Genomic DNA, 22,555 nt, shown 5'->3' with positions numbered 1-22,555 from the left:
GTCATTCTAGCAGTAGGTCAGATTTACTGATGGAAGCTCATCAAACTTTATTTTATATTCAAAGTATTGGTTTATATGTCCTTTTCTTATGGGTCCCTGCACATAGAGGTGCTGCGGGAAATGAGAGTTGATTGTTTGGCCAAAAATGCTGTTAAAAGCTCAACTGCGGATATAGACCTTCCACTTAGCAAATCAGAAGCTAAGGGGTTGGTGGGGTTAAGAATTAGGGGATTATGGCAAGACCTTTGGGGTAACAAGCACAAGGGGATTCACTTTTACAGAATACATAAAACTGTTGGGTTGATGGGAGAAGGGGGTAAACAGGAAGGGAAAGAATTATATTGACTGAACTTAACTGTGCTTAATTATCCCTTGTATCTTGTTGGAAAACTCTGGGGTGTGCAGGTTTTGTCATCATTATGAAACTGTTGAACACATTCTTTTACAATGTTAAGCATATAAGGTTGAAGGAAAGCAAATGCATGTGGCATTACTATTTCTGGGGGGGTTGATAGTTTTCATTTAAAAACTTTACTAACTTATGGAAGTGACTTTAATTTAATTCACAATATTAATTCTTTCATTATTTACAATCTATAGGACTTTTTGGGGTAATTTATTTTTCATTTGACAAAGACCATAAGACATAAGACGTAGGAGCAGAATTGGGCCATCTGGTCTATCGAGTCTGCTCCACCATTCAATCAAGGCTGACCCTTTTTTCTATCTCCTCCTCAACCCCAGTTCCCGGCCATCTCCCCATAACCTTTGATGCTATGTCCAATCAAGAACCTATCAATCTCTGCCTTAAATACACCCAATGACCTGGCCTCTACAGCTGCATTTGGCAACAAATTCCACAAATTCACCACCCTTTGGCTAAAGAAATTTCTCCACATCTCTGTTTTGAAAGGGCGCCCCTCTATCCTGAGGCTGTGTCCTCCTGTCCTAGACTCCCCCACCATCCACTCTTTCTGGGTCTCTCAACATTCGAAAGGTTTCATTGAGATCCCCCTCATCCTTCTGAATTCCAGTGAGTACAGACCCAGAGCCATCAATCATTGCTCGTATGATAACCCTTTCAATCCAGGAATCATCCTTGTGAACCTCCTCTGCACCTTCTCCAATGCCAGGGCATCCTTTCTAAGATGAGGGGCCCAAAACTGTTCACAATACCCAAGGTGAGACCTCACCAGTGCCTTATAAAGCCTCAGCATCACATCCCTGCTCTTGTATTCTAGACCTCTTGAAATGAATACTAACATTGCATTTGCCTTCCTCACCACCAAGTTAACCTTCAGGGTGTTCTGCACAAGGTCTCCCAAGATCGGTAAACACAAAGTACTCTGCAGATGCTGGGGTCAAAGCAACACTCCTTGAGTGTCTTTAAAATCTCTCCCCTCTCTCACCTAAAATCTATGCCCTCTAGTTTTTGATCCCCTCTGCCAGGAGTGGAGGCCGGGCGGGGGGTGGGCGGGGAGGGAGGAAGACGAGCAAATGTAACGTGCTTGTTGATATTGCCTGAACGTGCCCAGGATAGTGGAGAAACGTCCCAGGTGTTTCTGGGGCATTGCTAAAGTTCGTCTTTCCGTCTCCATAGGCGCCTCCGACAGTGCAGCACTCCCGTAATACTTCCAGTGCAAATTTCATATTAGGAACAACTTAAGTAAAAATATTCTTTTAATCTCCCAACTCCGATCTCAGGATCTTATGGCATTCCTCGGGCAAAAATATTTCCAATCTTCCAAGGCTGAGGTTGCCAAGAGAGACGCTCTAATTCATCACAAGCAGCGCCGTTGGATTGGCGAGTTCCCTCGAGTGTAAAATGAGCATTCATTACTGAACACTGAGTTACTATCAGAAGTTTCCAGTCCTGTTACAATCAAAATAAAACCCAAGGAGTGAATAAAGCCACAGAGGGAGTGGTTAGTGACTTGCACCAGCAGAGCTCGCAATTTAAAAGGAAGGGCGCAGTTTGGAGCAGGAATCAAGAAAATATTCAGTGTAAATCTCTCTCTCTTCCTGCCAGCTCCGTTCTCTCGGATTCCGGAGCAAGTGACAGGTCGACGGAACCCTAAATCGCCGTTAACGTCACAAAATGCGCGCCGTGTGGGCTGTAGCTGGGATATTGCTGATGTTTGGACGGACGCGGGCCGGTAGGTGTGCCGTCGCTTCGCTTTGAGGATTCTCCGAGTGTTTCGGAGTTTTTCGTCGTTTATTTATTCCAGTTATAACTTATTCCAATTTTGGCGAGGAAATATTTTAGGTGAAGAAAAGAAATTTTCGGTTAGCGAGAGCCTAATGCAGTCAGGATAAAGAAGAGGAGAAAGGGATTGATATCTGGAATTCTGAGACTGAAGGTGCAGGGGACTAGAGGGGATCCGGTTGGAAGAGGAAAAAGAAATCCCAAGGGGGAAGGAAGCAGACCTATGGAGAGGGGAATGAGACGGGGGCGGGGTGGTGGAAGATAATAAACCGCCACACACTCTCTCCCAATCATCTAACCTCACTGTACCTGGGGTGACTGATGGTTAACAGAGATTCGCCAATTTAATGAGAGGTAGATTCCAGGTCTCTTAAAGTGTTGGATTCCTCTGGGTTGAGAACTGCCCAGGACAGAAGTGAAGCCCTGTGACTGGACTGAATATTGTGCTGGTTTCTCTGCCGCACCTACTGCTGGCGAAAGTCAATTTTTATTTTTCCTACTTCTGGGGTTATTTTTCAGCGTTTAATGCTGATTGCAAAATCGTCCACAATTTTTAAATTATCATCATTTCATTGCAATACAGTACATATCTATTATTTTCTACCACCAGGACGTTCGCAAAGCCGTGTTACATTTTTTCCGTAACATTAATATGTTCCTTAAGATTGTTATAACTGGAGTAGTAATGGCGACAAGCTCCCACCACCTATTAAGTGCTCCCAATGAAGTAAGCCTCAAATAGACTCTGACAATCAAGTGCAGCTCCTGGTTTTCACGTGTGGCTTAGCTAGCAATCCTGGCAGAACCGTTCTACTGAGAGAAGGGGCAAAGACGGGTTACTGGCGCCTTAAAACCAGTCGTTTCGGGCAGATGGGGCTCGTCAGCCGTGGTTAGGAGCTCATCTAGGAGAATCAAACCTTTGACCTCAAACCTCCGCTGCCTTGTGGGGGTAGCAACTCATGGGGAAGGCTTCGGGAGTAAACCCCGAGGGAAAAATCCGGAGCTGGAGTCCCTGAGGCAGTCCGACGCTTAGGTCAGTGCTGGCCAGCAACTGCTACGACGCTGCTGGTACCAGACTGTATCTATCGGTCTCTGCCGTTCCTTTACGTTCCTCAGATGCGGGGGTGTTTTGCTCGCTCTCCGCATTGTGCTGCCCAGGCTTGCGTATCTAGACAGCTAGGACACAATATCCATGGCCAACTCTGACCAACGGAGGCCATCACCTCAATATAAAACATTTTATGGTCAATCAGATACGCGTGCCAGCTCTGCGGTTTGTATTTTGAGGACGCCTATTGTGATCTGGTGGATAATCCACTGCTTTTAATTGCCTTTCCCACCTCCCTGGCTTGACGTTGGCGAACAGAGCCCTCTGGCGTTAAACCTGATGCACTGTTGTGAAACTCTTGACCCGTTTTCCAGTAAATTATCCCAAATCTGGAGACATCGCAAGGGTGACTGCGTACTTAGTTCATTGGTCGGCATGGTTGTGATGGGCCGAAGAGCCAGTTTCACTGCTCTAACACTCTATGACTCGATGACAAAGCCATCGCTTCATCACAGACTCTCGTCTGCCTTGTTTAAAGTCTTGCAACATGGAGACAGTTCCTTCGACCCAACTTAACCATGCTGAACCAGATGCCTATTAAAGCTACTACCATTTGCTTATCTTTGGCCCATATCCTGCTAAATCTTTCCCGTCCATGTTCCTGTCCAAGTGACTTTTGAATGTTGCTATTGTAAATGCCTCAACCACTTCCTCTGGTAGCTTGTTCCACATAGGGACCACCCTCTGTGTGAGGAAATTCGCTGAAAGAAAAATGCAGCGGTTGTTGGAAATCTGAATAAAAATGAAAGTGTTCAACACCCTCAGGAATTAAGTTAGCATCTAGACAGATAATGATTCTTCATCAGACATTTCCTAAGCATGTCTAAAGGTAGTTTGTTAAAAGAGTTAAGATCCAAACTAGGACTTCCCAAGTTCACTCCTTGTCCAGTGATTTACCCAAGGACTGCCCAAAAACTAAGCAGAGGCCAAAAAGATCTTTTAAAAAATCAGGAAATAACATAAATGTGTGTTTTTGTTTAGTTGCTTTGCTAAGTAATTGTCAGCATAGTTTCCACTTCCAATAGTCCAACTCTTCTCTGAATGTTCCTTCCCCATTTTGGAATACAGACTTTCTTTATTGGGGCCCACGAACATCCTCATTCACCATCAACATAAGAATAGAGACCTCAGGCAAAGACTCCTCCAGTCAGAATAGAGACCTCAGGCAAAGACTCCTCCAGTCAGATCCACACAGAAATCATATCCTTTCCATCACAATAAATATTTTCCACCTTGACCCAAAACCAGAACCTCCTGTCAGAGGCAGAGCAAAAGTATAAAACTACTTGCTAAATCGGGGGATTAGAAAGATCAAGGAAATTTCTTTCTGACCCATTTCAGGTGTCCAGAACCAAACTAGATCACTCTGGTCCTTAAATTTCATGGAGGAGTTTAGTGCAGCTAATCATCCAAGATTATTAGGGAATCTCCTGGAATTAAATATCCAGTAAATCCTGAGAGCAAATGCAGAAGTGAATACTCTCACAGTCAGTGGTAAATCTCAAATTGCTGGTTGCATTTGCCCTGAATTGTGAGATGGGGGCAGGCTAGATGTTGTAAAAGAAATTCAGAGTTTAAAGGGTGGTCCTCCTCACAATCTGAAAATCACAGCATGAAGCCAATGTCTAATTCAAAATCAGGATTATTATCACTGTCTGCATCTAAAGCACTACATCTGCAGCTTGCTACCACCCACACTAGACCCCCTACAATTCGCCTACCAACACAGCCGATCGACAGATGTTGCAATAGCCACCTGCTATACATACCATCCTTACACATCTGGAGAAGAAGGATGCTTATGTGAGAATGCTGTTCTTGGACTACAGTTCAGCATTCAACACCATAATTCCCTCCAGGCTCAGAGACCTCAGCCTTAACCCTGCCTTGTGCAGATGGATCCTGGACTTCCTGTCAGATCACCGGCAGGTAGTAAGAGTGGGCTCCCTCACTTCTGCCCCTCTGACCCTCAACACAGGTGCCCCTCAGGGCTGTGTACTAAGTCCCCTCCTTTACTCTCTGTATACCCATGACTGTGTTGCCACCCACAGCTCCAATCTGCTAATTAAGTACTACATTGGTATTGGCCTAATCTCAAATGATAACGAGGCAGCCTACAGAGAAGAAGTCATCACACTGGTGTCAAGAAAACAACCTCTCCCTCAATGTCGCAAAGAACAAAGGAGCTGGTTGTGGACTACAGGAGGAATGGAGACAAGCTAACCCCTATTGACATCAATGGATCTGGGATTGAGACGGTGAACAGCTTTAAGTTGCTCACCATACACATCACTGAGAATCTCACGTGGTCTGTACATACCGGCTGTGTCATGAAAGAAGCACAACTGAACCTCTTTCATCTCATATGGTTGAAGACATTTAGCATGAGTCCCCAAATCCTAAGAACTTTCTACAGGGGCACAATTGAGAGCATCCTGACTGGCTTCATCACTGTCTGGTATGGGAACTGTACCTCCCTTAATCGCAAGACTCTGCAGAGAGTGGTGCAGACAACCCAGCGCATCTGTAGATGTGAACTTCCCACTATTTGGGACATTTACAGAGACAGGTGTGTGAAAAGGGCCTGAAGGACCATTGGGGACCTGAGTCACCCCAACCACAAACTGTTCCAGCTGCTACCATCTGGGAAACAGTACTGCAGTATTAAAGCCAGAACCAACAGGCTCTGGAACAGCTTCTTCCACCAGTCAGACTGATTAATTCATGCTGATACAATTGTATTTCTATGCTATATTGACTGTTGTACATACTATTTATTACAAATTACTGTAAATTGCACATTCAGATGGAGACGTAATGTAAAGATATTTATTCATGTATGTGAAGGATGTATGAAATAAAGTAAATTCAATGTCTTATTATTGTCTGCCTGTTATGCTGCTGACACTTTGGACATCAGTGGAGGTCCTCCATCTTGGGTGCTGCTCAGGGCTTCCTTCATTGTGTCAGTAGTTTCCTCTCAGTTTTCACTACTGTCAGTCATGCAAGTCCTGGGTGGAGACTCAGGAATACCATCACACTCAAATGTAGAAGGATTCTTCATTGCTGTTTCATTAACAATTTTGTTTTACCTGTCATGGTTGTTAGCTCCGTGCTGAATCCCTGAACCTGGAGAACCGGTAGACCACCCTTAGTCAGTCCTCTACCCTTTGACCTGTTTGGCACGAGTGACCCTACCAAGTGACAAAGTATAAAGTCCTGACTCCAGCCAAAATAGCACTCCGGGTCATTGAGACACACAAGTCTCCAAATCCTATGACAAATTTGTGGTCCTATAAGATGTAAAACTTGTTTTGTGACAACATTTTGTTGCAGTGTGACCCACGTGCTATTTTACAATGTCCTTCTGCACAATTTTTCACTACTTACGCTGGGCAACTTCAAGTCGAATGAAAGCCTGAGATTCTGCGGTGATCTGCCTGCCATCTGCCCTTTTGGCCTCAACATTTCTTGGATTTCAGGACCGTGTCGGACAGGTATGGAAATTGATGCTTCTCTCTGTCACTCTGCAGCGAGGCTCAGACTGAGCCTAGTGGTGGACCACTGAGAGGGTGAAGACGCCCACATGCAGTGACCCCATTCATTTGGGTTGAGTTGCTCAGCCTGTGAATGGAGGTAATGATGGCAAGTGCTTGAGTCATTTCACCTTATTTCAAAGGGTCATAGAGTGTCAGAGAGATATAAAATACTAAACAGGCTTACAGCCCACCAAGTCCACATTAACCATCAAACACTCACATACACTAGTCCTACATTAATCCCATTTTCAGTTCTCCCCCACCAGCTCCAATCTGCTTGCTCACCTACAGAACAGTGGTCAATTAACCTTCAAAACCATTTAGAAACATAGAAAAGCTACAGTGCAATACAGGCCCTTCGGCCCACAAAGCTGTGCCGAACATGTCCTTACCTTAGAACTACTAGGCTTACCCATAGCCCTCTATTTTTCTAAGCTCCATGTACCTATCCAGGAGTCTCTTAAGAGACCCCATCGTTTCCGCCTCCACCACCACTGCCGGCACCACTCTCTGCATAAAAAACTTACCCCTGACATCTTCTCTTTACCTACTTCCAAGCACCTTAAAACTATGCCCTTTCAGCCCTGGGAAAAAGCCTCTGACTATCCACACGATCAATGCCTCTCATTACTTTGTACACCTCTATTAGGTCACCTCTCATCCTCCGTCACTCCAAGGAAAAAAGGCCAAATTCACTCAACTTACTCTCATAAGGCATGCTCCCAAATCCAGGCAACAGCCTTATAAATCTCCTCTGCACCCTTTCTATGGTTTCCACATCCATTTATCATTGGAATCTGTGCTGAGAGAATACGCAAACTGCACAAAGACAACCCTGGAGGTCCAAGTCTCTGGTGCTAAAAATACTACTATGAAGTATTTTATCAAAATATTTCTGAAAAGTCAGATGCAGAACATCAGCCTCACATTCAATTTAACCATGTGTAGGTCTTGAAGGTTTCTCTATATCCCATGTAATCATCCAAATTATGGTGTTTGGTAGATTGTTTCTTAACATGTATTGAACCTAAACATGCTAATGCTAAATGTTTGCAATGCTTTGTACTCAGAAGAAAAGTCACAGTCAGGAACCTGATTTGCTGCTGGAAATGGCTTAGTCATTCTATATGGATGATTTGATCTCTTGGTGATCTGCAGTAAACACTGTAGAGCTGCATTACCACCCCACTCATGTCATTTTTGATCTAACACATTGTGATAAAAGCAGGACCCTACTGGTGAAAGCTCCATTGACCAAAAACATTACCTCTATTCCAAGCCCATTGACACTGTTCAACGCACTTAGTATTTCCAGTTTTTTCTGCGTTTATTTCAGATTTCCAGTATCTGCAAAATTTTACTTGTGTGATTTACTGAGAGTTTGGTGATTGGTGATTCAGTAAACTTGGTAGTTTCACCCTTTACAAGATGGTGTATAAGATGATGAAAGGCAATGATTGTGTGGATAGCCAGAGGGTTTTTCCTTTCTTTTCAAATCTTTTTATTGTTATATTATACAGGAAAAATTACATGAGTACATTGAAGTAACAACACTTACAATGTCTCAAAAAAGACATTATCTTAAAGATTGAAAAAAAAAATTTGTGGTAACAAAAAAAACCTACTAAGCAGGAAAGTGAGAAAAAAAAGAACCCATTAGGTGTACAACCCCGGAGTCATGCGTCATACAAAAAGCTTCTAAAAATAAACATCAAACCGCCAGCAAGAAAAGAAAATATACTAAAAAATTTACAATTAGATCATGGAAAAATTATATCAATTAACTTAAATGATAATAACAAGCAAATGAGCCCCATCTTTTCTCAAAATCAAATAAAGGTTCAAAGGTTCTACTTCTAATTTTCTCCAAACTAAGACATAGCATCATTTGAGAGAACCATTGTGACCAAGTGGGAGCTGATGTACACTTCCACTTCAACAAAATGGCCCTCCTAGCTATCAATGTAACAAATGCAATAACATGTTGGTCAGACACAGAAATACCATGAATACTTTGAGGAATTATTCCAAAAAAGCACAGTTAATTTATTAGGTTGTAAATTAATTTTAAGTGCTTTAGAAATTGTTGAAAAAAACGACTTCCAGAACTGTTCCAATATAGAACAAGACCAAAACATATGTATTAGTGTAGCTATCTCAGTTTTACATCTATCACAATGACTATCAACATTAGAAAAGATTTTAGGAAGTCTCTCCTTTGTCAAATGTTAATGATGTACAATTTTAAATTGAATCAATGAATGGCTAGCACAAATTGAAGAAGAGTTAACCAACTTCAATATCCGCATCCAATCCTCCGTCATAAAAGTCAAATTAAGTTCCTTTTCCCAATCCTGTTTAATCTTAGGTAAAGGACGCTTATCCCATTGTAATAATAAATTATAAATTCTTCCAATAGAACCCTTAATCAAAGGATTCATACTCATAATAGTATCTAACAGGTCAGCTGCCAATATGTAAGGAAAATTACTTAAATATTTTTGTAAAAAATGTCTAACTTGAAGGTATTGCAGAAAGTGTGAGTATGAAAGAGAATATTTATCAATTAATTGTTCAAAAGACATCAATCTATCCTCTTTAAATAAATCCAAAAAAGAATTAATACCTTTATTTTTCCAAAGTAAAAAAATTGGATCACTCAAAGAAGGCTTAAAAAAGTAATTTCGGTAAATTAAACTACAAAGTTTAAATTTTTTAAGATTAAAAAAATTGCAGAATTGGAGCCAAATTTGTTAAGAAAACTTACTCACAGCATATAGGTTTAAATTAACAACTTTAACTAATTGCATAGGTAAAGGAGCTCCCAATAACGAAGTTAAATAAAACTGTTTTACAACTTTCAGTTCCAGGTCTACCCAAATTGGCCGATCACTCTTATCAACCCAGTATAACCAAAAAGACATATATCACACATTAATAGTCCAATAATACATTCTTAGATTAGGCAAAGCAAGACCTCCATCCTTTTTCAATTTTTGTAAATGACATTTACTAATTCTTGGTCTTTTATTATTTCAAATAAAAGTTAAAATAATAGAATCAATCCGATCAAAAAACTTCCTAGTCAAAAAAACAGGAATATTCTGAAATAAATATAAAAATTTCGGTAAAATCATCATTTTAACTATATGAATATGACCAACAAGTGAAAATGTAAGTGGACTCCATCTACTAAATAAATACTTCATAGAGTCTACTAAGGGAACAAAATTGGCTTTATAAAGATCCTTATATTTTTTAGTGATTATAATACCTAGATATCAAAAGAGTCTGTAATTTTAAAAGGAGTATTATCATATATAGAGACAGAATCATTTGAAAGAAACGATTCACTTTTACTAAAATTTATTTTATATCCTGAAAAACCTCCAAATTCATTAAATAATTTTAACAGGGCAGGAATGGATTCGTCAAGGTTAGATATATAAACCAATAAATCATCAGTGTAAAGAGAGACCTTATGCATGCTCTCTTTCACAAAAATCCCATGGATATTTTTAGCCTCACGAAGAGCAATAGCAAGGAGTTCTAATATTAAATTAAACAAAGGACTTAATGGACAGCCTTGCCTTGTCCCCCGTGAAAGCTGAAAAAAAGGAGACCTACAATTGTTAGTGACAACAGTGGCAATAGGGGCTTTATATATCATTTTAATCCAATTATTAAAATTAGCACCAAAGCCAAATTTCTCTAAAACATTGAATAAATATTTCCATTCGACTTGGTCGAACGCTTTTTCAGTATCCAAAGATACAACACGTTGTGGAGTTTTAAAAGAGGATGAATATATAATGTTAAATAGTCTCAGAACATTTGAAAAAGAATAGCGACCCTTTATAAAGCCCGTTTGATCTCTAAAAATAATTTTACCCAAAATATTCTCCAACCGATTGGCCATTATCTTTGACAAAATCTTCGCGTCGACATTCAGTAATGAAATAGGTCTAAATGAAGCACAGTCAGTAGGATCTTTATCTTTTTTAAGAACTAAAGAAATAGAAGCCTCATCAAAAGTAGAGGGTAAATCACCTTTCACAAAAGAATCCTAAAACATTTCCAACATATACGGAGAAAGCAACTTTCCAAATTTTTTATAAAATTCTACAGGATAGCCATCAAGTCCTGGGGATTTACCAGATTGCATTGAAAAAGTAGCTTCATGAATTTCGGCTTCAGTAATTTGAGCATCGAGAGTTTTTTGATCCTCAGCCAAGATTTTAGGAAAAACAATCTTTCGTAAAAAAGCATTCATTTCAGTGGTATCTATTGGACATTGAGATTTATAAAGCTCAGCCTAAAAATCTTGAAAAATCTTATTAATTTCTTCATATTCCTGAGCTAAGGTACCATCTTTCCTACGAATTTTCATGATTTGCCTTTTGGCTGCAGCCATTTTTAATTGAGATACAAGCAGTTTATTATTTTTATCTCCAAACATATAAAATTGGCTCTTTAACTTAAGCAAATATCCTTCAATGGGATGAGTTAATAACAGGTTATATTGTGATTGAAGTTCCACCCTTTGTTTAAATAAATCAGTATTGGGGGAAATTGTATAGATATTATCTAAGGTCTTTAATTTGTTTTGCAATTCTACCTAATTCTGCTTTAGTTTGTTTTTTTAAGTTTAGCTGAATAAGAAATAATCTGACCACGTAAAAATGCTTTAAATGTATCCCATATAACCAATTTAGACATACCCCCTATATCATTAAAAAGAAAAAAATATTTTATCTGGGTTTCAATGAAACTGACAAAGTCAGAGTTTTGCAATAATGTCTGAGACATGCACCAAGGTGGGTGGGCAAGAGTGACATCATCACATTCAAAAGACAAACTCAGGGGCGCATGATCAGATATAGCAATAGCGTCATATTCGCAAGTTTTAACACTAGGCAAGAAGCGGGGATCGATTATAATGGATCCTCGAATATTTTTTATAAACATGTGAGAAGAAAGAATATTCTCTATTATTGGGATGCAGATACAGTACCTTCACAAATCAATCAACCCAAAATCAATCAAAAAGGAATTAATAAATGACGCAGATCGATTTGGAAGTCGCTGATTGGTTGAGCTCTTATCAATCATAGGATTTAGGCAGCAATTAAAATCCCCACCCATTATCAGCATATATTCATTTAAATCAGGCAGTAAAGCAAATACCTTTTTAAAAAAAGGATCATCTAAGTTAGGACCATACAAATTAACCAAAACAACTTTTCTGTTACAGATTGTTCCTTTAACAATTAAAAATCTACCATTAGAATCTGATTCAATATCCTCTTGAATAAATATATTAGGTTTAATAAAAATAGATACGCCTTTTGTTTTACTCTGAGAAGTAGAGTGGAGTTGCAAACCATTCCACCATCTAAAAGATCTATTTTGATCTCCCGCCCTGATATGTGTGTCTTGAGCAAAAATTATATCAGTTTGGAATCGGTTAATAATTTTAAAAGTCTATTTTTCATTTAATAGGATGATTCTAACCACGTACATTCCAACTTATTATATTAATCCGTTTAAATACCATACTATAATTTTATTCTACTCTATACATGCACAGAGCACATGCCAATACAGGATGATCAAAAATGGCGGTGATGAAGAATACAACCAGATAAAAAACACGCATGCTCCGGAACCACCCAATGGGAAAAGACTCCTAACTCTAAACCCACCCACCCACACCCGGAAACCCGAAAAAGGCAAACGATCTACGATAGAATTGAAAGCTACTGACTGCTCTGTCTGTGTTTTCTTTCCCTCCCCCAGTTAGTAAAAAAGTAGAATGACCTTGTGAAAAAAAATAAAGTCTCAGCAAAAAAAAGGTATTTACATTCCATCGACTAATAAACAAGAACCAAAATAATGTTATCTCTTAGAGAGAAAAACCAGCGCCATCTTTAAGTTTAATATTAATTCCCTAAAAAAGCTTTAAATTCAATTATAAAATGTTATAATAAAACAGAAAAAAATATATAAAAAGCCCCATTAGTAGGAAAAAACTACCAATTAGCTGATTAAAAAAAAGAAACAAACCAAGTATTAAATTAAAGGAACAAGTCCCCTTATCTTCTTCTCTCAGTCGTAGAATGTTCAGAGATCATTTAGACAGAGATACTTAAGCCATAAATCTTTCCAAAGGAAAACCAACAATATGCAATAATGAAAAACTCTCCTTGTCTTCTTTAATTAGTCTCTCAATTAAATATACAAATGACCTTCATAAATCTTCTTTCCAAAATGCGAATAATATACAGATAGCCAAACAGCCTTTCAGATACAGTAGATCCTTCAACAGCGGCATCGGTAACAGTGGCGGGTATAGCCTGAACAAAGTCCCGTGCAGCTTTTGGATCAAAAAAAGTACGACGAGGAGAATTAGCAGGAAAAACTTTAATTCTTGTTGGGTACCTCAAAGACGGAAAAAGTTTTTTATCATATGCTTGTTTCATTACCAGGGCAAATTTTGATCTTTGTTCCATTATCTCTCTTGGATAATCTTCATAAAAGCGGAGCTCAGATTCCATAAATCTAAAAACTCTATTTTCTTGCCTGTCGCATTATTTGATCTTTAATTTTAAAGTGATGAAAGCAAACCAGAACAGATCTTGGTTTACTAGAATCCTTCAATTTCGAGATAAATGCCCTGTGTGCCCTTTCTATAGCAGGCGGCTTTGATAGAATGGTAGGAAATAAAGTGTGGAAAAGCTTACCAAAGTAAGCAGTTAAATCTCCATCTTCAACTCCTTCTTGCAGCCCAACAATTCATATATTCTTTCGTCGAGACCTAGTTTCCAGGTCTATAATCTTACTTTGATATCTTTCCAAACGAGTTGTAGCTTCAGACAACTTTTGCTTAGTTATCTTCAATACCTCTTCATGTGAAATAACTTGAGTTTCCAGGTCTTTAAGTTTTCCCAGAAATGACTTCATTTCATTACTATTCTTTTCCAGTTGATCTTTAATTGATCCATTCTGATCCTTAATTGAATTCAGTGTCCGAATGATATCTTCAGCCCACGATGGCATTTCATCAGATCTTTCCTTTTGCACCTTTCCTTTCCCATTACCTTTATCACTAGGTTCAGGTAAATTCTTTCCACTTCTTGTAAATATAGACATATTGTTCCCCCTCAAGAATCAGCAAGTAAAAATTTTAAATTCAAAGCTTAAACTAGGGAGAGAGAAAGAAAACTAAGAACAGCACAAAAATACTGCTACTCCATTTGCAGACAGGGGCGGTCCTCCCCAGAGAGTTTTTCCCAGGGCTGGAATTGCTAATGCAAGGGGGCATCGTTTTAAGGTGCTTAGAAGTAGGTACAAGGGGGATGTCAGAGTGGTGGGTGCATGGAATACACTGCCAGCAAAGGTGGTAGAGGCAGATACAATAAGGTCTTTTAAGAGACCCTGAGATAGGTACATGGAGCTTAGAAAAATAGAGGGCTATGCACTAGGGAAATTCTAGGCAGTTTCTAGAGTAGGTTACAGGGTCGGCACAACATTGTGGGCCGAAGGGCCTGTAATGTGCTGTTGATTTTCTCTGTTTCTATGCTCTATGTTCTTTTATGATGCCGGTTTTAGATGGCGCTGGTGAATCTCAGTGACTTCTGGCTGGTGGCTAACGGAACAAGGAAAACAACTAAATACATTGTTAATGACTCTTTTTCTGTCAAATGCTCATCGCAAACAATAGTCTATAACTTCCCTTTGGACTTGGAGGCAGTCCGATGCAGCAGAACCAAGGCGAGGTGGAGGGCCCGTTGCCGAGAGCAAGGAAGACCTGCAGTTCGATTGATTTTTTGTGCCAGGTTGAATTGGAAAAGTCGATTACAGGCCAAATTGAGGCGGTGGGGTCCAAGCCCCAGAATGTACCGAAGTGACTGAACCCAATATTTATTTACTGTTTATTTTTGACTTATTGAGATAGAATAGGCCCTTCGAGCCGCACTGCTCAGCTATCCCCCAATTTAACCCTAGCCTAATCACAGGGCAATTTACAATGACCAATTAATCTACCAACTGGTACATCTTTGGACTGTGGGAAGAAACCAGAGCACCCGGAGGAAACCCACATGGTCATGGGGAGAACGTACAAACTCCTTACAGACAGCGGCAGGAATTGAACCTGGGCTGCCTGTACTGTAAAGCGTTGTGCTAACCAGTACACTACCGTTAGAGGATGACTTAAGTGGTGGGCTGAGTAGGAGGGGTGGGGTCCAGGCCCCAGGGTGTTTCGAAGCGGCTGACCCAGAAGTTTGCATGACGATTTAAATGCTGGACCAGATTGAAAAGGACACGATGTCAGGGCCTGAGGCGAGGGATGGGCTGGTTCAGCTTGCAGCTCAGCTCTGCTCTGAACTAAGGGTCTGTCAATGGACTCTTGTGGAATGGCAGAGCACACTTGATGGGCTGAATGGCTATGGTCTTATAGACTTCAGTTCAGAATGCTATTTGCTTGTGTTTATTGTTAACACGATTTGTTTTGTATCTCTGCACATTGGGTGTTCGGCGGTCTTATGATTTTATGTGGGTTTCTTTGTTTTTCCTGTAAGGGGATGATTCCAAGGTTGTACAATGTATACTGTACATACTTTGATAATAATTGTACATTGAACCTTAGCAATTTTTTTCCTTGAGATACATCTGTAAGGCCCTTGTGACGCACTGAGAGATGACTGGATTGTTCATTATAGACTTTGTGTACTTCAGTTACATATTCATGAATCTGACACAATTTATCAAATGATTTGGTTCTTAATCAGCCTGTGATGAATTTTGCTTCTCTTCCTCTTTGATTCTAAATGCCAACAAATATTATGTCCAGATTATTTAAAATTCCACTCTTTTTAATTTTTATTTCTATAATGATATAATTACTAATTCCTGCTGGTAAAGCGATGATATAAGGATGATTCCATTTCCCTTGCTATAGATGAGGTGGATCCCTGTTGGGAGAGCAGGATGATGAAATTGAAATAAATATTTAACCCTTTATTACTACAGAAGACCAGCTCTAATGTTGGGAAATGCAATGCTGTTACAACCAGCATCATACACGTAGGGTTTACAGCTTGACTGACAGCTTTCATTAAGAGTTCACCAATCATTTTCACTCTTTGAAGGGTTGGTGGAGTTTATTGAGATTCAGAATGACTACACAATGGATTCATGAAGTACAGTGTATCTGCAGCAAATAAACACAGATGTGTGCGGGGGGTAGAGTGAGTGTCAGACGGAGGACGAATGGGAAGAGAAGACTCACTGACTCACTGATTTTACTTGTTTCAGTGCTGGGCCTTCAGCAAAACGTCACAAACTGGTGTGAATATGACAAGGCACTCCACGCACGGTTGAATGTTGTAGAAAAGGTAAACAAGACTATTCCCTTTCAGCTTATCAGCTATGGTTATGTATAAGGTCATTTATAATGGATGATTAGTTGGGATCTATGGTGAACAAATGGGCCACAACTGCTGCATGGAAAAATTAGAAATATGACAGATATTCATGAAGTACGGGACAAGGAGAGTGGGAAGAGGAGTAGAGAGGTTCACAGTGCTGTCAAATGGCACTTACTAATTAATACCCACTCTGGATTTCGCTCCATTCTCAGTTTGAACTTTGAACAATAAACTCAGTACCAGAGATCAGAAGTTGGGATAATCATTGATAATTGCACAATGTTCAATTCCATGAATAACTCCACAGATAACAAAGCAACCCGTGCTTGCACACAGTTATATATAGATCATATTAAGCCATGGGCTGATAACTGGAGTGCAACATTTGTATCACTCAAGTGTTTGATAATGAATGTCAACAAGATTAAATCTGACCACCTAACCTTTACATTAGGGATCTCTATTGTCAGGACTCCTTGTCAATATCCTAGAGTGGAGGTCATCACTGACCAGCAATTTATCAGGTCCATCCCTGTAAATGGTTACTTAGAGCAGGTTAGAAACTGACTAACTTGTGGCAAGTAACTCACCTCTTGGCTCACTAAAAGACTTTTTTACCAAGCATGTCAGGAGCATGATGGAATACTCTCTTGGATGAGTGCAGCTCCAATACTGCTTAAGAATCTCAACACCATCTACTACAAAGCAATGACATCCCACCTTCTGAATACAGTACTCCCTCCATAATGGTGCACCTCACCCACAGTGTACCTGCTGCAGAATGCACTGCAACAACTCCCACAGACCTTCTTGACAGAAAACCTCTAGAATGTAGAAGGAGAACAGTCAGCACACAAGGACACGGCAACTAGAGCCGCACCTCCACCACCTACGTCACAGATAAGGAAATGTCAGGTAGTTTGTTCACTCTATCTTCATTGATAAGGAATGGACAATAAATGCAGGTCATGTATTCCTCACCATCCCAAAGAACAGGGTGATTGGACCGATGTGTCCCAATTGCCGTTTCTGAAGGAAGAAGGTTTGGGAAGATGTGTTTCTTTGGCAGGATCTTTAGCTGAGATGTTAGCAGGTGAACAATTGAAATGGGGAGGTTGAAGATAAGGGCAAGAGGGGACTGCATTTAATTCTGGGAGGGAGGGAAACGGTTGAGAGCTGAAGTGCAGGAAAGGGAATGGACTAGGACAGGCATATTAGAAGCACTAATGTGGCAATATCAGAGCAGGAACATTGGAGATAAGGAAATGGGGTGAATGGAATGGAATTGTCACAGGAGGTGAATTGGATAGGTCAGTGGTCAAAGGAGCAGTAAGAGCTCATAAATCCATAGATTATCTTGGTCAGGAAGTTATCCCTCGAAGTGCAATGTTGCTGAATGTCAGGGAAGACCCAGACATGGACCAAGTGACCATGAGAGGAGGTGAAATTTGGAAATAGCTGGCAGGGGGAAGTGTGTGTGGAGAAGAAGCAAACAGTAGCACAATGTTTCGGGTGCCCCTGTTCTCCTTTAATTCCATGCTCTTTCTCCAAGTGAGAGGTGGGTATTATGGGAAACCAGATGCATCCCAGCTATTCTGGGCTTTTCTGTTTTCAAATGCTGGCACTGGAATCTTGCTATGTACAGATTTCCTGCTGCATTTCCAAGATCATAATGCTGACCCTATGTCAGAAGTATTTCTTTGGCAAACAAAAGACACAATCAGTGGTCACTTTATTAAATACAATTGTACACCTGCTCATTAATGCAAGTATCCAATCAGCCAATTATATGGCAAAAACTTGATGTATAAAAGCATGCAGACATACTCAAGAGGTTCAGTTGTTGTTCAGACCAAATATCACAATAGGGAAGAAATGTGACCTAAGTGACTTTGACCAGGGAATAATTGTTGATACCAGGTGGGATGATTTGAGTATCTCAGAAACTGATTATCTCCTGGGATTTTCACACACACACACAGTCTCTAGACTTTACAGAGAATGGTGCGAAAAACAAGACAACCAATGAGTGGCAGATCTGTGGGTGAAAACACCTTGTTAGTGAGAGAGGTCAGACAGCAGACTGGTTCAAGCTGACTGGAAAATGATAGTAAAGTTACCACACATTACAATAGTGATGTGCAGAAGAGCATCTCTGAATGTTTAACATGTTGAATCTTGAAGTAGATGGGCTACAGCTTCAGAAGACCACGAACATACACTCAGTGGCCACTTTATTAAGTAGAGGAAGTACTGAAGTGGCTACTGACTGTATAAAAGAAGATATAAATTATAAACTAAACTAAACCAAAGTCTGGTCCAATACTCAGCAATGGTGTGCTTGACCTCAACACGTCCTTGCCCACCACCTTGCTGATCAAGAATCTGTCACCCTCCTGCCTTAGGGATCGCTCAGTGACACCACTGGTCAAGTCACTTCAAAACTCCAGTGACCTGGGTTCGACCCTGATCTCCAGTGCTGTCTGTGTGGGGAAAACCGGGACAACTTGGGTGCATGCAGTTACTCCAGTTTCCTCCCACATACCCCCCCAAAAATGTGCAGTTTGGCAGATTAATTGAATACCATAAACAATACCTCTGGTGTGTGGATGAAGGAGACAAAAACAAGTATCACCTTGCTCTGAAATTGATGGCCCTTTGTTTTTAAAGAGAGGAGATTAGATCTTGGTTCTCCATCAATTACCATCCTCCACGTCCACTCATCAAATCTCTCAAGACTTTGTCACTTTGGGATAAGGTGAGAATGTAACAGGCAATGTATAAATCCAAGCACTTACTTTTACTCACCATGGTGCATGAGTTGTGATTAACTCTTTCTCACTTTCCTGTCTTCCCACAGAATATCGAACAAACAGTGAATCACTTGGAGGCAGAAGTGTCTGATCTGCTCAAGTTCATCGAGACTTACGACATTCCTGTTGAGTTAGGGCCTCCAACCATTGACATTTTTGAAGGTGGCGTGTGAATTTATGGATTATTTTTCTTTCCTCTGGAAAACTTTGTGCTCATTGAAGTGAGACTGGTTCATTCTGGGTGCCCATTTCAGTCACCCAATGCTAGATATTGGGGGTGGGGAGGGGGGAATGCAGAATCTGGAAATCTGAGACAAAATTGGGATGTACTGGAAATACTCAGCAGGTCAGACGGCATCTGTGGGGAAAGAAACAGAGTCAATGTTTTAGATCAATGACCCTTCAATAAATGAGAAAACAAATGTGTTCAAGTTGCAAGCTGTGTTTTAGAGTAAGTGTGAGGAGGCAGGGAAAGATTGTGATAGGGTGCGTATACTCATACACACACACATACTTACCCTTAAACAATCGAAAAGGCACCCCCAGGCACATAGAGTAATTGAGTAATGCAGCAGAGAAACAAATCCTATGGCCTATCTGATCCATGCTGACTACGGCTTCCTCCCTGCTAGTTCCAAGTTCCCCCTTTTGACCCATTACCCTCCAAGCCCTTCCCCTCCAGGTGCCTATCCAAATGCCTCTTGAATGCTGCAATGGTACTCACCTTGAGCACTTCCTCTGGCAGCTCATTCCAGGTAGGCACTACCCTCAGTATAAAGAAGTTGCCTCTCATGGGTCTCCTTTAGATGTCCTCCCTCTTATCTTTTATCTCTGTGCTCCCTCAGTTTTGATTCCGCAACTCTTGGACCTTTTTCGTGCCCTCATGATTTCGTGCCCACACTTCTATGAGTTCAACCCTCATTTTCCTGAACTCCAAGGAATAAAGATTGAGTGTGGCCAACTATAACTCAGACCCTCTAGCTTAGTCTACATACCTGCTCAGTAACTCACACTAACAATTGGGGAATGTAGAATAACCCCTTTGTGATTTCTAAATTTGCAGTAGGTTATAGTTCTGTAAGAAATGCAGTTGAAGAGAGAGAAAACAAATTGAAAGAGTCTCTCTGAGGAGGGAAAGCGTAGAGGTGAATGCCTGAAGTTATTAACTTCAATCTTGGATTCCAGTGGCTGTAGATCTGAAGGGCCATTCCTTGAGCCTGTATTTTGTATCATTGGAGCGATGTAGGAGATTGAGGGTTGAAAGGTCAGAGAGGGAGACGATGTAGAATTAAAGTGATAGATGAAGCTCAGGGTCACTCTTGAGAACTGAGCAGAGCTGCTCAATCAGAGTGGGCACCAAACTGCACTTGGCTTCTCCGTGTCAAGGGGACCACCATCAGCACTGAATGCAGAACACCTAAGGGTGTCAGGAAAGACATCAGGTTGGGTGGTACCGGTCTATATCGGCACGACTGGGCTTAAGCAATGCCTAATTAGAGGTGTGTAGGTGTACATGTGCGTATCTGTGGCTATGCACTGGTAAGTGTGGTAACTGCAGGTATGAATAGGTAAACCTGTATGGCTCTAGGTATAAGAAAATTTATGCATCTGCGGGTGTATACAAGTTAATATATTCCTGTGGGTGTACACAGGAAAAGTGTGTGATTAAAACTATGCATAATTAGGTATGTATAGCTGCAGGTGTGTACAGGTAAGTGTGTGTGTGTGTGTGTAGGCAAGTTAATTGTATGTTTGTAAGTGGCTTTGGATGTGTACAGGTGAATGTATGTATCTGTGGTTATCTCTGCAAGTGTGTGCTTACCTTGTGTGTACAGGTAATGTGTTCCTGGTAAATGTGTATGGATGCAGATGTACGCAGCTAAATGTATGCATATGCCTAAATGTCTGTATCTGTGGTATGAGCAGTAAAGTTAATGAATGTACTTGTGAATGTGTAATGTCATATAGGTACCTTTTAAAGGTACATGTGTATGCAGGTAACTGTGTGTGTGTGTGTGTGTGTGTATATGCATGTGCAGGTATGACCTCATTTCAGTAGGTCTACACATGTTCCTGTGTGCCAGATGACCATGTGTGTGCATGTGCATGCAAGTGCTTTTGGATGGGCTCATGCCTGAAGGTACAGTATATGCAGGTGTATATGTGAACCTGTGGATGTATACAGGTAAATGTGTATGTCGATGAGTCTTTGAAAGTAGTTGTTCATGGAAGTGGTCAGTGCATGGACACATATACACAGCTGCATTCAGGGAAGTTACCTGCAATCTTTGCACGGGTGTGTCTGTGGTGTAAGTCTATGTGCAGATGTGCAAGTCTGTAGAACAAAGCTAAGGAGAGAATTAGTTTGGGATAAATGCACAAGATGCTGGAGGGAATGGAGGCATGAGAATAGTTTTGTGTGTTGCTTGAGGCTCCACCATCTGCAGTCTCTTGTGTCCCTATCAGACAGGGATGGTTGGCCAGGGTAAAGCCCAAATGCTCATTCATTCAACCAAACCTCTTTCACACATAACCATGTACTTTTCATCATGTATTTGTTCACGATCAAAAGGCTTGTGAAATCCCACTCTGGTCTTGCTTAGAGTGGTTCTGGGGAACAATTGTAAGGTCACGAGTCAGCAATAGGAAGTTAAGAAGGAAGTAAACTGGGGAACAAGTCTCTGTTTAACTCTCTTTATCTCCGTAGGTCTGGTTTGAACAGCACGATGCCTTTCTTCATAATGAAAAAATCTACTTTGAACCAAAAATTTAATCATACCACAGAAATACTTTATCAGCCATTACTCACGAATATGTCAAGAAAAATTCTCACAAATGTACTCTAACAATGTGCTTTTTATAAATTGCATTTGTTCCTTGTATCAATGGATGCTTTGTTTTGTGCAACACACCCACTGGGCTATATTTTTAAATGATTGGGACACTGTTAGCAAGTTAACAAGACACCACCATATCTGCACATAGAACATATAGAGAGTACAGCACATTATAGGCCCTTCAGCCCATGATGAATTACTGACCTTTTAACCTACTCCAAGATCAATCCAACCCTGCCCTCCCACATTGTTCTCCATTTTTTTTTCATCCATATGCCTATCTAAGAGTCTGTAAATGTTCCTTACGTATCTGCCTCGACAATCAGCCTGGCAGTACATTCCATGCGCATCCCACTTGCTGTGTAAAAAAAAGACACCATTATTCCTTTAGCTCAAAACTAAAGCTAATTATCTCTTCTAAACACTCCTCACTATATAAGAAAGAGTCTATATAAACTATCATTCATTAGTCAAACCAAGAAGTTCACCTCTTCTTTAAATAGTTCGTCGATCAAAGGAGATCTTCAGCAGATCAAAATTCTTCAAAGCCTGTTTTCTTTCATAAAATTATTCAGCAACCCACATATCCTTCATGCGTCAGCCGACTCCATGGTAGAGTTA

General features: G+C 40.5%; 1 protein-coding gene across 1 annotated transcript; it reads left to right on the top strand.

The window, feature by feature from the left end:
* Positions 1-1,886: 1,886 nt before the first annotated feature.
* On the top strand, positions 1,887-21,977 carry LOC140212050 (placenta-specific protein 9-like). The gene is made up of 4 exons (XM_072282507.1): positions 1,887-2,156; positions 16,172-16,251; positions 19,145-19,259; positions 21,805-21,977. Exons 1-4 carry the CDS (start codon positions 2,099-2,101, stop codon positions 21,813-21,815), a joined length of 264 nt encoding a protein of 87 aa, XP_072138608.1. The 5' UTR covers positions 1,887-2,098; the 3' UTR covers positions 21,816-21,977.
* Positions 21,978-22,555: the final 578 nt, after the last annotated feature.

The sequence above is a fragment of the Mobula birostris genome, chromosome 18, assembly GCF_030028105.1.
Source record: "Mobula birostris isolate sMobBir1 chromosome 18, sMobBir1.hap1, whole genome shotgun sequence".
Classification (NCBI taxonomy): Eukaryota; Metazoa; Chordata; class Chondrichthyes; order Myliobatiformes; family Myliobatidae; genus Mobula; species Mobula birostris.
The sequence above is the reverse complement of the archived record's forward strand: the minus strand, read 5'-3'. Positions and strand labels throughout refer to the sequence as shown.

Excerpts from the sequence above, each read along its gene's own strand:
- LOC140212050 (XM_072282507.1), top strand. The coding sequence starts at position 2,099 with ATGCGCGCCGTGTGGGCTGTAGCTGGGATATTGCTGATGTTTGGACGG. Across the intron at positions 2,157-16,171 it reads GTTTGGACGGACGCGGGCCG|TGCTGGGCCTTCAGCAAAAC; the intron begins GTAGGTGTGCCG and ends TACTTGTTTCAG. Across the intron at positions 16,252-19,144 it reads GGTTGAATGTTGTAGAAAAG|AATATCGAACAAACAGTGAA; the intron begins GTAAACAAGACT and ends GTCTTCCCACAG.